Below are 16,537 nucleotides of genomic sequence, written 5' to 3'. Positions count from 1 at the left end.
TGGTTGTTGCAGAACTGAGGTGCAACCCAAAAAGGCCCAAGCTTTGCAGGGATTGGATGGGTCTCTCAATAGCAGAATCTTTGGGACACTGGAAAACCCAAGAGATATCCTTCATCCTACTAACTTTTTCCCCTATAAGCTTTGGCAACCCCAGGGAGGGTAGCCCATCAAGCCACTTATGTACCTTAAGAATCTTATGCCCTGCCCATGAAAAAAAAAAAGTACCCCTATCTGAAAGAAATGCCCTCCAAACAGAGTATCACCAATAAACACTCACTGAAGGAATCCTTTATGGAAGGTTTTTGTTTTTATAAAATACAACAACCACCTTCAAATTAACTTTTAGTGTGACATGTGGCTATTCTGAGATACTATGCAATTGGTCTTCATTTTCTAACTGCAGGTTTTGAATTATTTAGATTTTTGTTCAGCAGCTTTACAGTTTGGAATTTCAGCTATTTGGTTGCTAGTATCCCAATTTTACCTAGCAACCAGACAGTGGCTTGAAAGAAAGACAAATATGAATAGTGGAGAAGGGTAAGAAAGAAAAACTAACAATAACACCTCACAGAGCAATAGCATTTGGGCTGCTGGTGTCAGTGACCCCAATTTGAAAATAATGAAAATAGAAGGACAGCAAATAAATCAAAAATGAAAACCAATTGAAAAGAATAGGCCATTCTATAACATACTAAAAAATTAACTTGCAAGTGACCCACCCCTTTAATGTCCAACCTCCTAGAAGCAGGACAGGCAGGAAAAACTGCTTATAGTTGGGCAGTGCTAAGGTGTAAAGCCAAAGGTGGACCTATTATATCTCTTTAATTTGTTAGCCAAGGGTCCTGCCTACTAGAGGGTAGAACTTTACAGGTTCCATATGCATTCCTGCACTACATCATTCACTGCAATTGGTTTAGCACAAATTGTAATAAAAACAAGCCAGCTGCCACATGGCACCCTTGTCAGCTTATCACATTTTCTAAAGAAATGAATGAAAAATGGCAACCGCTTGCGACAGCCGGCAGAAGCTGCTCAGTCACTGCGTGCCTGGCGCATGGAGCTGCTGCCATAAGCAGGGTATGCTCCCAACGTATCAATGAAAAGTCATGGTAGGCGAAGGAGGCTTTCTTTGACTGCCACAGAGGCGGGCCTTCATGCCATGCGTGCTATAGCCCATAAGCTGAATGAATGGATAAACTAGAAAGAGTTACAAAGGCAACAGCATGGAGGACAGAAGGCCTAAGACGGAGTAACACTCTTTATTACCTGTATGCGTTCAAGCTCTGCACTGTGCAATAATAAAGCACGAGCCACCATGGCCACTGTTCATTCATTTGCATATACTGTTCAGCAATCATTCCACAACAGACAAAAATACGGAAATTTCATTGTGCAAGTTATGATCACAAATGTTTTCCATCATAATACCTCCTTTGTCAACCCGTGACTCATTTCTGTCATGGAGTAAATGGAACTCATAAACTCCCATTTTCATAAGAAGAACCATATTTAATCAGTTTCTTCTTTACAGTTTCATATTCTCATTTACAGCTTTTAAAAGGTATTCCAAACAGCCATAAACAGCCAGGACAGACAAACTGTACTGCAGCTAAAAAGAATCATTAAAATATTCCTGAAACCTGCCACCGAAAAACATACTGTGAAGAGGAAGGTGAATCAACTGCAGCACCTTCTAGACTCCTTGCTTTGTAAAACGCAGAAGGAAAACGGAGGCTCTCTTCAACGTCATACGCCTCCGCCGAGATTGAGGGGTCTTTAACCCTCACTGACCGTGAAGGCAAAGAGGAAACCAGAGTGCTTATGCAGTGCTTGCTGCGTATACTGCAGAGCTTGAATCTCCATTGTAATACTGAGCAATTAAAACACCAGGCTTGCGGGAAAACAAAATGGCATACAGGTTTGGAAAAAAATGACAACCAAAGAGAAACCGAAACAAAAAAATAATCACAGATCCACAAGAGGGTGTCACGGAAGAGTGGCCAAGTGAACAGTCTCAAAGTCCAAAAGTTTATGATACAAGTCTGAGTCCATTGCCAGATCTGCTGCTGCTGCTCCAGAAACACGGCGAAGAACAAAAACATAATGGTGCATGCAGAGTCAGCAAAAGCACGTCAGGACAGAAACTCTATGGCTGCTAATACAAAAAAAAAAAGTTAAAAAAATAAATATCTGATGTTTGCCCATCACAAAAACCTTAACAGGAAGGGTCAACTGCAGAAACCGATGCATACTCCTCAAATGCCCTCTCATGGAGAAAAAGAGAACCGACTGGTAATGGCTTCAAAGTCAGGAACTTGGAGGTGATGATGCAAACAGGAAACCGGAGGATATGTAGTGCTTGTTTACTGCAGAGATCACATTGACTTCTTTAGGCTAAGCCATGAAACGCCTAGCTCATACAAAAGCATTATACACGGAGATAAATGGACAACTGATCCAAGGTCCACAATAAGTGGGAGCCACAGAACTATGGGCAAAGTAAGGTGTCATATGAAGTCAGTCAGTACTGATTGGTGATGCAGAGTCAATTCCCAGTGGTGCTACTGCTCCAGACACACGATGGTCAAAAGAACAGGGAAGGTTACAAAATGGGGCATGCAAAATCAGCAGCGTGCTGGCTGGGCTCAGATAAGTCCTCTCCTTTTTTTGTAGTCCTCCAGATTCAGAGATCGGCGGGGTGCTCCGTCCTTTGCTGGTGGTGCTTTTGAGGAGATGGCGAGAGATTTTGATTCTGTAAGGAAAATAAAAATATCGGCTCAAAGACTATTCCATTCATCTCAGAAACGACTATCATTTCCATGCATAAACAAAAATGGTGAAATTCTAATTTACTGGGAACACTTTAATAGCTATCTACAGCCATACCCAAAAGGCATTCAGGAAATGCCTGTGAAACGCGTTGCAATATTGTTGTGAATAAACTATTACTGAAAATTACCACTTTTGTTGGTGTCTGCCTGGAGGAGGTAAGTTCACTACTACCTCCTCTGAATTACCCATTGGGTTTTTAAGTGTTTTTAGCTAATTTTATCTTTTTGGCGCCTCTGGTTTGTCTTATCATTATACCGAGTCCACCCCGAGTGGAGGGGTGTCATCCCCATTTTTCTTCCTTCTACAGAGAGCGACTTCTTATTCCTGAGTGGGGTCAGGATAATCTCCCCACCTGCTTGTGAGTATTAATTTGTTTACTCTATCATTACTCCTTGTAAAAATATATTACACTATTGGGGCTCTTGGTGTTCCTTTTTGTTTTTCAAAAGAGCATATGTTATACTATTAATAATAATAATCATAATAATAATAATAATAATAGATAAAAGTTGTTGTTTTTTTTTTTCTTTTTTTCCTTTCGTTTTACACTAGTTTTTTCTCATACTGGTCCCTTAATGATAACAAACTTACTTTTGCACTTTTGACACTTATAATTGGTTTGAAGCGCGAATAAAGATTTTGCACGTGCATACCCAAAAGGCATGACAGGCTAAGAATTCTCCTACATGAAGCAACACAAGCTACAAACACAAAATAAAAGCATGCCAGCCTCCTTACCTGAACTAGGGACTTGGAGGTCGATCTTGACATCAAAATCATGCACTTTAAACAGGTCTTCCGAGAGGTCACTGGCTGACTTGGTGTTTCCATCTTTATCCTTGCTTTGAGCCTAGAGTAATAAACACAAGCCAAACAAGTTCCATCAGATCAAACAGTTAAAGAAAACGGAGTACAATTTAACGGGATAAGAGCTGCTCTAGAACGGTTTTCAATCATTTATTATGATGCTGCTGATGGGTACAATGAACAAGTCAAGACATAAGTTTCGAATGCAGTCTTACCGAGCCTGTGTCTTTAGATGCATCGTTGCTAGCTCCGGAACCATACTTTGCATTTAGCTGAGCAATAATGGCTGCCTGAACTGCAGGATCCCTGGACTGAAAGTGAAAGACAAGCAGAGTCAATGATATACTGCCAGAGACAAATGAAATCCAGTGCTTGGAATGAGAACCAAAACTTTGCAGAACCTATGCCCCAAGCTTTACTAATCCACAAACAACGCTAAAAATATTTTTCACTTAAGCACACACAAATGTGGATCTGGTGACCCCCCCACACAGAGCACTAACAGCATCCTGGGTGTCAAGCGCACACTACTCAGACTTATCCCACCAAGTAGAGTATATTATCAGCAATGAAACTTTCTGCATTTGCTGCCCCACAGCTCAAGTGTCTCGCCCAGTACACGTACATTAGACACCATGGTTGGCTTGCATTGCCTCCTAGTGAAGGGATCCATCTGCTGCTGCTTCATGCTCTGACTCTCTGCCTAAGAAAGGAAAAACAAACAACCAATTCACAAACATTATACCGAGGCATTATGAGTTTTTAAACAAAACTGCATATGGTCAGCTCAAATATATACAGGCAGCAATTCCCAGTCTGGCAATTCCCTCAAAGACTAAAATAATTTACAGTCTAGAAAGTAAATATTTCTCCCCACACTTAGGGAAACTGTTATAACTATGGCCCTTCCATATAAAAGAATTCACTCACCACTAAAGCCTTCTCAGACTCCACAATATTCCATTCTCTGTTTCGCTGGTTGATATAACTAAAAAAAAAAAATGGTTACTTAATCACCGACTAATACAAAGAGGGAAGGTTGTGCTCATGCTAAACATTTGAGACATAAAGCTGGGATGCAATGAGGGGGCAACCACACAGATAAACAACACGACCCAACAAACTCACGTATATCAATATATGAAGAACATTTTTTTGTGCAAAGAGTAACCAAAATACCCAGCACCCCATTAAGTAAAATAGGTTATCCAGAATTTCAAAAAGATTTAATTTTTTAGGAATGGATCTTTTTCCACCTTATCTTAAAATAACTAAAATATTAGGCAACCACAACATGCAAAATGCTTGTGGCAAATCATTTTAAGTGAAAGCTCACATTGCACTACTGTATTGTATTAGCATTGCTTTCGGCTATACATGGGATAAACTGCTGGTCTTTTCAGTTCAATTAATGGAGTGCCCCACCTTATGGCAGAGATGTTTTTTGTCCGCTGCCGATCCAAAGCTTCAGCCCGCTCCTCAAGTTCATTCAACTCATCTTGAATCTGCTTAGCTCTGTCTTGATCTCCAGCTTCCTCCGCCATTGCCTAAACAAAGAAGCAGGTACCAGATCTAAGCTATTCCTGTGTCTCTTAAACCTTCCTAAAAGTACCCCAGCCTTATAAAAACAACCCTGAAGGCTGATGTTACAGAACAAATTAAATCAATGTGTGTACCTTATCCTTCATAAGCTGAGTTTTCTTCATGGCATAATTCGGAGGAGCTTTTCTAAACCGTTCCTTTTCCTTTACAATCTGCAACAGAGAAGTTTAGGGGAAAGATCAAGATACAAATACATCAAAGCATCACTCCATATAAACCAACACTTTCAGCCTTTGCAATGTATATAGACAAAAAAAGGTCAAAACTATACAAAATATATTTGTAATGAAAGGTGACACCAACACCGCAAAAAAAATCTATTTTCATAAATGCAGAAGTGTGTGTATGCACTAGATACATACCTCCTCAATATCCTGGTCATTAAATTTATAATTCATGGCTTCTTTAATTGATAGTTCCTTCTTGTTGATTTCATCGAGAGTGGGAAGCTGCATTCCAGCAGAAAACATCTACAAGAGGCAAGTGCACCAATTATCTCTCGTTTAAAGGGACAGTATACACCCCGTTCCACATGTCCAATAAATAGGGCTTGAGCCAATCGTTGCAACCATACACAGGGCCAATAGAGAGACTAATGCTACTTCATGTTTGGCCCTTGCTAGGCAGATAATGAGATTACCAGTATACAGCCCCTTCCCTGTGTTGACTGTTTTGACTTAGATAAGCCGAGTTAACTGGATTCGGACTAAAATGACCATAGTGTGTGTGTGAATGGGATAGGGACCTTAGATTGTAAGATCTTCTGGAGCAGGGACTGATGTGAATGAGGAATAATCTCTGTAAAGTGCTGCGGAAATGTGTCTGCATTATATAAACAGGAAGAAAAGGAAAGTGTTCCACGCAAGTCCTATTAGAATGAAGGGATAAAATGCCCCTATAACAGCAGCCACAAAAACCCAAGAAAAACCTAATACATGTAGGGCATTACATGCGAGATCAGTTCAGCATCCTTTTTCCTGATAGTACTTCAAATATTCAGAAATGTTTAGCAATAATTTAATAGAAGGGAAAGGCAACCACTGTTTTCTGGATGTTGATATACTGGAACTTTCTGCATTTCAACTGCTTTGCTTAAAGGAATGCATGATTCCCACCAATGTTGAAATTTATTCAACTGCCAATGTTTTACCGCATATACATTTTCCATCTAGACAGGTAGGTGCATTTGCAGGTAAGGTGATCGGCACCTGTTCTGCGAGCAACTTGTGGTCTTTTAGAAGAGGATCTACTTACCGCCTCTTTCCATTTCATGAACTCGCTTTCTGTAAACTCTTGGTTAGAGACGAACTCCAGTCGGAACACCCTCTGGTCGTTGCCATGCCTGAAGCAAGAACAGAATTAGACATCCTTATGCTAGAACTGTGCAGCATCTGAAAATACACCTTACAGGCTTATCATTCTAGGAAGATTGGTGTATGATGTGAGCTTTATACCAAAGTCCTTCTAATGCATTTGACCATCTCTAACTGCCTATCCACTTAAATTATGGCAAGCATTCCAGATAACAGATTTGTCTAATAATATGGGGTAATGCTGGAGACAAAAACAATGTCAATAATTTTCTCATCATTTATGTGTGCTAACAACCTGACTAATAACATCCTATAGCTATCTTACCGTAACTGCAGGCCTTTATTTGTCCTTGTCCCGCCCAACTGGTATACTTTTCCAGTCTCCACCACACCAGTGATTTCTGCAACCTAAATGATCAGAAAAGGCATGTGTTAAAATTCGGTCTCAGAGCTTTGGCTCATTAACAGTCAAAACTTTCAGAGTTTACAATAGAATTGGTTAAAAATAAAAGCAACCAATACAGCTTTAAGTTTGCCTTTTTAGGAAGCCAACTCAGTTAAGAGAAGAGCAATTCAAACAATGAACCCAGGGCCAATAGCAAAGTAGCCTTAACAAAATAAACACTAAAACAACATATTTGCCAGATACTTGACAGTCTTGGTGGACCCAACATATGGTGAAAGGGTAGGTATATGCAGCATATATGCCATAAGAGACCATATATAAAACTGAAATATTGGTGTGATACAATGAATCTAGGTAACGAGAAGTACTGGTTGAGCCCAACTCACTCTGTATACAGGTTTGCTGTTATGGTTTCCAATGCCTATCCGCACAAAACAGCCTGAGACAGTCTTGGCAAAAAAGGGCATATGACACCAACGTTCCAATTTGTGTCGAGACAACCGAACCTTGTTGAGCTCTTCTGGCAAAGATACAGGCAGAGATTTTGGTGGAATCTCAACAGTCCTGAAAACAACCAATGAGAAGTGCAGGTAAGGAATATGTAATTAATTGTTTGAATAGGCTTACAAAGCTACAGAAAGGGTACAGTTACGCTGTATTAAAAAGAAATAGGATCATCCTCCTGCTAAATACATGTAAAAAGCTTCATCCCAAAGGATGTAGAACTGCCAGTCCCTTTATGGAACTACATTTTACCTAAGCACCAGTTCATTGTCTTGTAGATTGTAAGCTGTTTTGGGCAGGGCTCTCTTCACCTCTTGTATCGGTTATTGATTGCCCTATGTTACTCTGTATGTCCAATGTATGAAACCCACTTATTGTACAGCGCTGCGGAATATGTTGGCGCTTTATAAATGTTAATAATAATTGTTTGAAAGAAGCATAAATCAAAATATTGTGGCCCTAGAAAGCAACGGCAGGAACATCCCCCCAAATGCCACAAAATCCTAGTAATCAAAAGGCCGCTTACTCTTCGTCTTCATCAGATGAAGAAGATGATCTAGAAGATCGGTTGCTTTTTTCACTAGACTTATCATCCTCTTCTTCCTCTTCATCGTCAGAATATACCTCGCTGGTCTTCAGAGGCTGTTTTCTGGCAATCAACTCTGCTGCAGGTTAAAAGAAATATTTAATACAAATTGCAACGTTAAAATTTTCATGAGCTGTGAAACACTAGGTCTAATGGTCTTATATGCCAATACCAACAGTTAAGGGGTTAAAGACATTTGATCAATAAATAAGTACACACATACACTTACTCGTTAAATATAACAAAGAAAGCTTGTTTGTTCTTTATGCTTTGAAACACAGCATGACCGAATGCAACTTGGATGTAACCTTAAAATACCAGGCAACGCCAGGTACATTAGCACATTTTAGATTATATTAGCACATTTTAGATTATATAGTATTCACCCATGCACAGTTATTCAGAATTTACCAGTCTTATTCTTCCTTTTCTCTCTCTCTGCTCGCAATTCTTCCATTGCTTGAGATTTCTTATCCAACTTTTCATCCCGCTTTGACCTCCTTTCTTTATTATGTGAAGTTACCTAATTAAAGCAAGAGTGGGGGAAATGTAAAATTACATGAAAATAAAAATCACAGGTACAAGTATCAGCTACCATGTCACCATGTAATAATTACTAGCTTGCCAAATCAGCAAGCCTCAGAGTATAATTTCTCCCATGCATTTCTCCCAGATACAAATCTCTATGTGCCAATGGTATAACAATAGGTAGCTAGGTAGCCAGGTCGCTTCCACCCCCCCCCCCCCCCCCCCCCCCCCACAAAGCACACAATGGGTTTCTTTACCTGTAACTGTGCCTCCAAGACCTGTGTTTGCTTCTTTTTCTCCTGTTCTTCATCATGCTTCTTCTTTTTCTCTTTTTCTTTCTTTTCTTTCCTTTTTGCTGTTTTTAGCTTCTTCTTTATTTCAAATCTGTGGATTTAATACAAAGCAATCTTGATACTCATGCCCTAATAAAAGTATGTGCACATTATTACATTATAAATTAAATAGAATATATTTTCTCTTTGTCTTTAAATAGAATTTTGTTTTGGGATATTTGGTGTGTGCACCACAATGCCAACCACTGATCACACTAAGGCTTATGTCCCATAGAGAATGCCCTTCCACTGGCAACAATCCGAATCGCTGGTGGAATGGCCTTCGGTTTTCCAAAGTCGCGTGATGTTTCCTCTCCTGCAGGCAACTCCGGGAAACCAAAGCAATGACATATAAGCCTATACTAATCTAAGGGCATCAGTATTTGCCAATAAAATAACACTATTTCTTACCTTCGTTTGAGCACTTCCCGCTTTTCTATCCGATTAAACAGTTCTTGTTCCCTCTCTTTCTCAGTCATCTGCTCAAGTCGAGCCCGATCTTCTTCATCCCCCATGAAGTCCTCCCCATAGCCATCGCAGAACTCTTCATCTTCAGATGAAGAATCTGAATCAGAACTGGAGGAGGAGCTGTTACTATCAGAATCCGACACCTCGCCTGAAAAACATATGTTGAAATGAAGAGGTGTGTGTATATGTAATTTTCCATCAGTGTCTACCAAACTATACAGGAGCTACAGGGTGTTTAGCAACTGGTTAAACAGAATTATGAACTTCAGTTAAACCTTGCTTTTTTTCAATACCTGTTTCAGACCAGCATTGCACAAGCCTGACTGAGTGTTTTCTTGGTCCAGCAACAAAAAAATCATCCATTCTCACAAGCCATTTCTAACTTATATCACACTGCAAACTATCTATGGTATGAACGAGGACTGCAAGTGTTAGATCACCCCTTTCCGAACCAGATAATTCATGCCAACAGTAAAAATACAGCACAAACAAGATGTCAGACTAACAGAGCTACAATGCAAGAGCAAAACACAGAGGTTCCTATTTGAATCACAGAAAACAGGATGATCAAAGCTTTTAGGCTTATAGCCGACAGTAAGGTTAGTTACACACAATAAAACTCTGGTCCTACAGGGCGACTAATCTCTCCAAACTGCCTTCCCACTGGCAATAATGTGAATCGCTGGTGGGAAGGCATATGCATCGCTAAGTCACTCAAAGTTTCCTTCGGGAGGTGTATGTCTTCCCACCAGCAATTCACATTATTGCCAATTAAAAGGGATATCGGGGAGATTGCAGGCGACTAATCTTCCCATTGGATAGTGGAATGGCTGTATTTTGGACAGCTAATCCTGAAGCACAGTACTTTTTTCCTGTTCTACAAACTGTATTAAAAAGTAAATGTTAACAAAGCGAGAGTAAAATGCTTTGTAAAGCCGGGGGCAAAAGACACGCAGATTCCAGTGTGCATTGAGAAAATGAATACATCTTTGAAATACAACAATGCACCTCCTCTATGACTGAATAAATACAGCAGTTTCATATTGCTCACATATAATTAGCAGGGGCAGGCATCCCTGACCGCGTTTGGGAATAGAGCGTGACAAAAAAAAAAAAAAAACAAACATGACACCTGTAGTGTAGCCCAATTCCCTTACCTTCTTCTGGAGCAGAGCTCTCCTCAGAGCTGTCCTTGCCAGAGCTGGCAGAAGATGCTGCCCGGTTGGCCTGTTTCTTCATAGCTGCCTTCTTCTCCCCTCCTTTCCCCGGTTTCCCTTTTTTCTTGTTTTTTGACTGTCCTGTGACTGTCCACTGGGAAATACAAAGAAACAACTCAATTTCTCCTTTCAAATAAGTGGGTCTAGTAGTATGGATCAAACTGAGATATCCGAAGAGAAACAAACAAGTGCAGCTAAGTTGTTAAGAAGTTGTACTTCCATACTTTTGATCTCCAAACCTTAAGTCTGCTAAAAATAAATAAATAAATAATAAATTTAAACATTAAATCCAATAGGACTGTTTGAGTCTATGGGAGATGACCTTCCTTTCATTTGGAGCTTTCTAGATAATGGATCCTATACCTGTATATAACATGTAACATAAGTGTAAATATTTCCTTAAATATTTACTCTAACTTCTATGAAGGCAACATTGTACAGTTGCTTAGCGGGTAGCAACGAGCACTGGGGTCCTAAGTTTGACACCAATCAGGACAATATCTGCAAGAAGTTTGTATTTTTCCTGTGTCTGTGTGGTTTCGTCCCACACTTAAAAAACATGCAGGAAGGTTAATTGGCTCCTGACAAAATGCCCATACTGCATGTGAATGTGATAGAGGCATTTGATTTTCTGCTCTGCTGAGCCAGGGACTGATGTGAATGATGTATAATGTCTTTGGAAATGTGTATTGTCTGTCTACTGTGCCATATGAATGGCAGTGTTCTCCACGGAAAAAAAAAATTTAAAGTAGGGAGGGAAAGGGGGGAAATAAATCAATAAGTGCCTCTGCAAACCCTCCTGTTTTAAAATTCAGCAAATAGATGATGCAGTCCTACTAGCTTCTGTAATAAAACTCTCACAGGCACAACTGAAAGTCGGAGTGGCATAAAGGGACCAAGTAGAACACTGCAAAGCTTTACTGTAACCATAAGTATATTTTTGTACAGCAGGTGCCATTTTGGCCTGCTCACATATCACTACCAAACAGATGAAGACAGCTATAAACTGAGTGCTACACTTCAGTTAATATGTATGGCAAATTCCTTTAAAGGAAATACATACAATACCCACAAATAATTGATATTTGTATTTTTTTTTTATTAATAAACCCCTTGAATTCTCCACTGAATTCATACCTCATCATCACTATCAGAGGTCTCCGAGTCAGAGGTTGCTGCCGGCTTGCTTATTGGCTGTTCCTTCTCTTCTGAATCACTCCTCTTGCGCTTGGCCAAAGACAGAAGCTCCTACAACACAAGCACATATGGTTATTGGATTACTGTAGTGGAGAGACCCTGGACCCTTTCAAAGATTATTAATACTGTATGCAGCACACATATATGTTCATAAGGAATCAGCAATGTATCATTTTCTTATTACAGAAAACAAACCACTTTGTGACTGTTGTGTGGTTGAAACAAGCAGCTCCTTTTCAGCTTCCTGTCACTATTGCCACATAACTGAACTGTAACACTGACAATGCAAAATACTTTTAGACTCCCCAAATAAACAGTCAGCATAGCCCGTGTATGCCTGATGTGTTGGCACTAAAAAAATGAATACGATAATGCACTAATTGGCTCCTTGCACTGCACTAACTCTAGCCTAATGTCTCAGATGGTATTCACAAAAACACTGCAATAAAGCAGAAACCTAAGAGTGGGATTATCGTTTTTTTTTTATTTCTTAAGACAATAAAAAGAGTACAGTGCCCTCTGCTGGGAGGCAGGACACAAAAGCAGATATATTACATGTACACAATGTGCAACAGTTTTAAATGTAATGCCTGGGTTCTGATACTATGTAACTATATACAACTATGTCTGTAATAAAATATAGGCCAGTGGCTAAATCTGAACAAAGATAAGCCTATACATTCAATTAAGCTGATACGTTTTCAGATATATTCTGAGCATGATGACTGTGACTCTACATCAATGTGCCGAATTATCCATCACAATTCAGGATTTCCCAAGTCATGTTAGGAAATGTTAACTCCCCCAGTAACTGGCTGCTAAGACACTGGCTGGCCATACATTCACAGAATGTATCCGGTACCATGATTTGGACCATACTGCTTGCCCATCTAGGCACATGGTTCAGCTCAGGGGTCAGTTTAGATAGGGTATCTTGTCATTAGCTGTCAGTGCACCATGTTGGAAGTGCACAGAACCTAGCTATCCACATATATGGCTAGCTGTATGGTATCTGGTTGGATGACAGGGAGGATCGCCAGTGCAAGCCCACCTTTACAGGAAGATAAATAAATTGAAAACTAAAGAGTAACAGGGTATAAGATTCTATAGTACAGGGTTCATACATAGCCAGAGTTAACAGTGTGGCAGCTCCCACTCACATTAATTAGGCATAAAGAGCTGTTCTTTACTAAACAGTCAGCCCAGTGAAGCAGCATTATCCTAGGAGCTGCACTCAAGGGATTGTCTCGGGGGGCTACATTAAACACCAATGATTATCCCATAATTGGATATCACTAATTGTACACTACAGTGCAGAGCTTGTGGCCTGACCGAGACTAAACTAAATCCTGAACTTTCTAATAGGAGGTTGTAAATGATGGCTTTCCCCGCATTGAAAGTAATCTGGCAGCACTGCCAGGAAATAAGGAATGAACAATTAGCGTTCCTGTCAATATATAAAAGGTATCAGTAACAGAGAAGACCTGCAGACTGCGTGAATCTCCCTAGCCAATGTCTGTATAACTGGCATTACACTTGCTAATCCCCTACATGGGAGTGCTCAGACATAACACCAACCATGCCTAGGAAGTAGGACATGGAACTGCAGTAGGATTGGTAATCATTGTTCCCTTCCATACCTCAGCGACAGCACCCATAAGCATAAGCACCCTCTCAGCTCTATGCTACCACCGCCAAGTGTATGTGTGTGAAGTGCAGAATCAGGTTCTTTTATTATGCAAAATGTATTTTTTTTTCCAAATGTTCTAGATGTTTTATTTGGGTGGAGATTTCTTTTAATCAGACAAAAACATTAATGTGCCGATGACATGTCTTTTTTTCTTTTACACATGATAGTTCAATATCTGGTTTAATTTGGTGTGAGGGATTTTACCCCAGGGCACCGTATAGCAGCTATAAGATTAATTCGGCCATGAGTTTTCCCATCAGATAATACATATGCAACTACAAACTAGAGGTATGACTGCATACATATGCCACAGTATATACATTTTTTTAATTCTTATTACAAATGTTAAAAAGTTGCGACTGTGTAGCTATGGAAAATCAGTCACTGTTCCTTTATGTTCCATACACTGCTAGTTCTGACTTTTAATACCAAGTAGCAGCATTTGGCTGATTAAAAGACCTGTGAAGAAAGTATGTAAGGCCGATACTGCTACAATGTTTTAAGAGATTATTATGGGGTGAAATAAACATTTTTTAGTGAATGCAAATTAGAAAGTTACCTAGGATTACATTTTCTTTCATCAGGTAAAATTATATTTGAGTTACATCACCTTTAAACAAATCTCTATATCCCAAAGCCCTTAGGCTGGAGCTAAGCAGGTGTCAATGACAATTTTAGATGGGTCTTGTAAGGGTCTATCACACAGGAGGCAGGAGGCCACTAGAGCCCATACTTCCAGTCTCCCTAGGCCAGTGCTGGTTATCCCAAATAGCCTAGTTGGTATGTGTAACTAAGAATTTAATGGGGTTTAAATATATTTCATTACAAAACCTGCAGAATTGTGCTAAGATATACATTACAGCAATTGAAGAAAAACTGAATTAGGGAACCCAGTGAGCAAAAACTGCTTTGCACCATGAAATAAAATGTAATTCTGGGCTACCTTCCAAATTACACTGATTTCAAATATTCAAATGGTTTTAAAGCTAATTGTAAGTGGAAGTGTGGCTAAAAGCAATGTTTGTTCTGACTCCTGGATCCCAGTAGCATGGCTATTAACCAGCTGACTGCTGCTACACTGTTGGAATCAGAAGCAGCAGTGCAGAGAAAATAAGTAACACACCATTGTTTCTGGGGGAGACCCACCTCTAAGCCCAACAGAACAGGAGAACAACATACAACCAGTGTGCGGGTCTGTTTATGGATTATCCCCCCAGCTGTCAGAAGATGCCGGCAATTGTAGCACAATAAAGCTCGGTGAGCTGAGGGAGAAGATGGCCAGAGAAACACAGCAGCAGAGCAAGGAATGGTAGCCATAGACTAGAGGCTACTAACCAATAGCAGGTTAGTCAGTCCCCCCAGGTGAGGAGGCCAGAGCGGAGAAGGCTAGCTGCTGCGGCACACAAGGGCTCACTAGTCGTTATTTAGCCGAGGGCTGCCACTAGTAATCCCCAGTGTGGGGCCCATGGCACACCACCCTGCTCTGGCCTTGCGCTCTCGCCTTCCTCTACCCCTTCCGCTCAGCTCACCTGATCCAAATTCTCGTCGCTACCGCTATCCTCGGTATCGGAGTCTATGACCACCCGGCCTTTCCGTTTCTTCACCATTGCTGCTACTGCCGCTGTTCGTTACAGGCGGCCCGGTCACCCGGAGCCACCACTCGCACTCGCAACAACCACTGCGCCTGCGTAAAGAAAGCCCACTCTCCAGGCTCCGCCCACACACTGTAACGCAATGAAAGTGACGTCCGGGCGCGCTGGATGCCGGGAAACCTTCAGCTAATAAAAGGCGGGAGATTGTTACGCTTGTAGTGTATTGCTTTGTGTGGGAAGGGAATGATGTAGGATAGTATGATTTTAATAAACACTTTTATATGAAATTCATGTTATGTATATATCCTTTTTTAAATGCAATACAGTAAACTAATAGGATATATTATATTAATGCTGTTCTTAGGTTCAGATAACTAAGCTAACTGGTGTTAGGCTAAGGGAAACTGTTTAGGTCCATGCCAACTGGCCAAGTAATTTCAAACTTTGGTGCTCCAAACAGTGTTATTTCTTGTCTAAGCAACATGAAGCAAAGAAAAGAGGCATTCAACACTGAACTGTTATATATTATTTATTGCCTGTTATTTACAATTATTGCACTGCCACATTTTACCCAATGCGTTGGAGAGAATATACATCATTCACATCAGTCCCTGCCCTGGTGAAGCTTACAATCTAAGATTCCTATCACATTCACATACAGTATGGAACAGATTTATCAAAATGTGAGCTTAGCGCTTAATACATAAAAACTCACCCATATTCTATTCATTCCTATGGGATTTTTAGAAGCCTGTTTATCAGTGGGTGAAAGTTAAAACTCACTATTTGATAAAAAAAATATGCATTTATGAATTTCAGCCAATACTGGGTGAATGGGGGGTGGAGTTTGGGTAACATACAAATATCAGGCAAATGGGGGATTATAGCTTTTGCTGTGACCTTGATGACTTCCCTCTACCTCAGTGATCCCCAACCAGTGGCTCGTGAGTAACATGTTGCCCCCCAACCCCTTACATGTTGCTCCCAGTGGCCTCAAAGCAGCTGCTTATTTTAACATTTTTGGTAAGGAGGCAAGTTTTGGTTGCATACAAACCAAGTGTAAAGCCAAACAGAGCCTTCTATAGGCTGCCAGTCCAGATAGGGGCTACCAAATAGCCAATTATAGCTCTTGTTTGCACCCCCGGGACCTTTTTCCATGCTTCTGTTGCTCCCTAACACTATTTCCATTTGAATGTGGCTCATAAAAGGTTGGGGATCCCTGCTCTACCTCTATCTACTCCAACTATAAAACAAAACAAAGCAGATTTAACTCAAATAGAACAAAGTTAACAAAATGGCATAAAGACACTCTATTTAAAATAGTAGTAAGCTGAGCACTGTTACAGAAAGCACTTGTTATCAAATGCTTATCCATGGCAGTTGTGTGTTAAATACAACCCTAATCAGTCTGGGAATAGACCAGCACAGCCGCTGGTAAGATGGCGGTGTGCTTATCTGTTGTG

General features: G+C 40.4%; 1 protein-coding gene across 2 annotated transcripts; it reads right to left on the bottom strand.

Moving 5' to 3' along the window:
• Positions 1-1,229: 1,229 nt before the first annotated feature.
• On the bottom strand, positions 1,230-15,212 carry rtf1 (RTF1 homolog, Paf1/RNA polymerase II complex component). Of its 2 annotated transcripts, none has more exons than XM_012968253.3 (18): positions 15,012-15,212; positions 11,733-11,843; positions 10,536-10,689; positions 9,322-9,526; positions 8,836-8,962; positions 8,462-8,573; positions 7,991-8,129; positions 7,347-7,524; positions 6,880-6,962; positions 6,496-6,583; positions 5,604-5,711; positions 5,316-5,393; positions 5,065-5,186; positions 4,570-4,627; positions 4,265-4,342; positions 3,855-3,950; positions 3,571-3,682; positions 1,230-2,752 (listed from the first exon to the last, which is right to left on the bottom strand). In XM_012968253.3, exons 1-18 carry the CDS (start codon positions 15,087-15,089, stop codon positions 2,646-2,648), a joined length of 2,034 nt encoding a protein of 677 aa, XP_012823707.1. In that variant the 5' UTR covers positions 15,090-15,212; the 3' UTR covers positions 1,230-2,645. The 2 variants fall into 2 exon arrangements, with proteins under 2 accessions (XP_012823707.1, NP_001005068.1); NM_001005068.1 differs by having other exon boundaries at positions 2,348-2,752; positions 15,012-15,138.
• Positions 15,213-16,537: the final 1,325 nt, after the last annotated feature.

The sequence above is a fragment of the Xenopus tropicalis genome, chromosome 8 (assembly GCF_000004195.4).
Source record: "Xenopus tropicalis strain Nigerian chromosome 8, UCB_Xtro_10.0, whole genome shotgun sequence".
NCBI classification, from domain to species: Eukaryota; Metazoa; Chordata; class Amphibia; order Anura; family Pipidae; genus Xenopus; species Xenopus tropicalis.
This window is presented reverse-complemented; position numbering and strand designations above follow the sequence as displayed.

Bases quoted from the DNA above. Each gene is read 5' to 3' on its own strand.
- rtf1 (XM_012968253.3), bottom strand. From the start codon at position 15,089: ATGGTGAAGAAACGGAAAGGCCGGGTGGTCATAGACTCCGATACCGAG. The intron at 8,963-9,321 runs GTAAGAAATAGT...TTAAATCCACAG, and splicing joins CGGGAAGTGCTCAAACGAAG to ATTTGAAATAAAGAAGAAGC. The intron at 8,130-8,461 runs GTAAATTCTGAA...TTTAACCTGCAG, and splicing joins GAAAAGGAAGAATAAGACTG to CAGAGTTGATTGCCAGAAAA.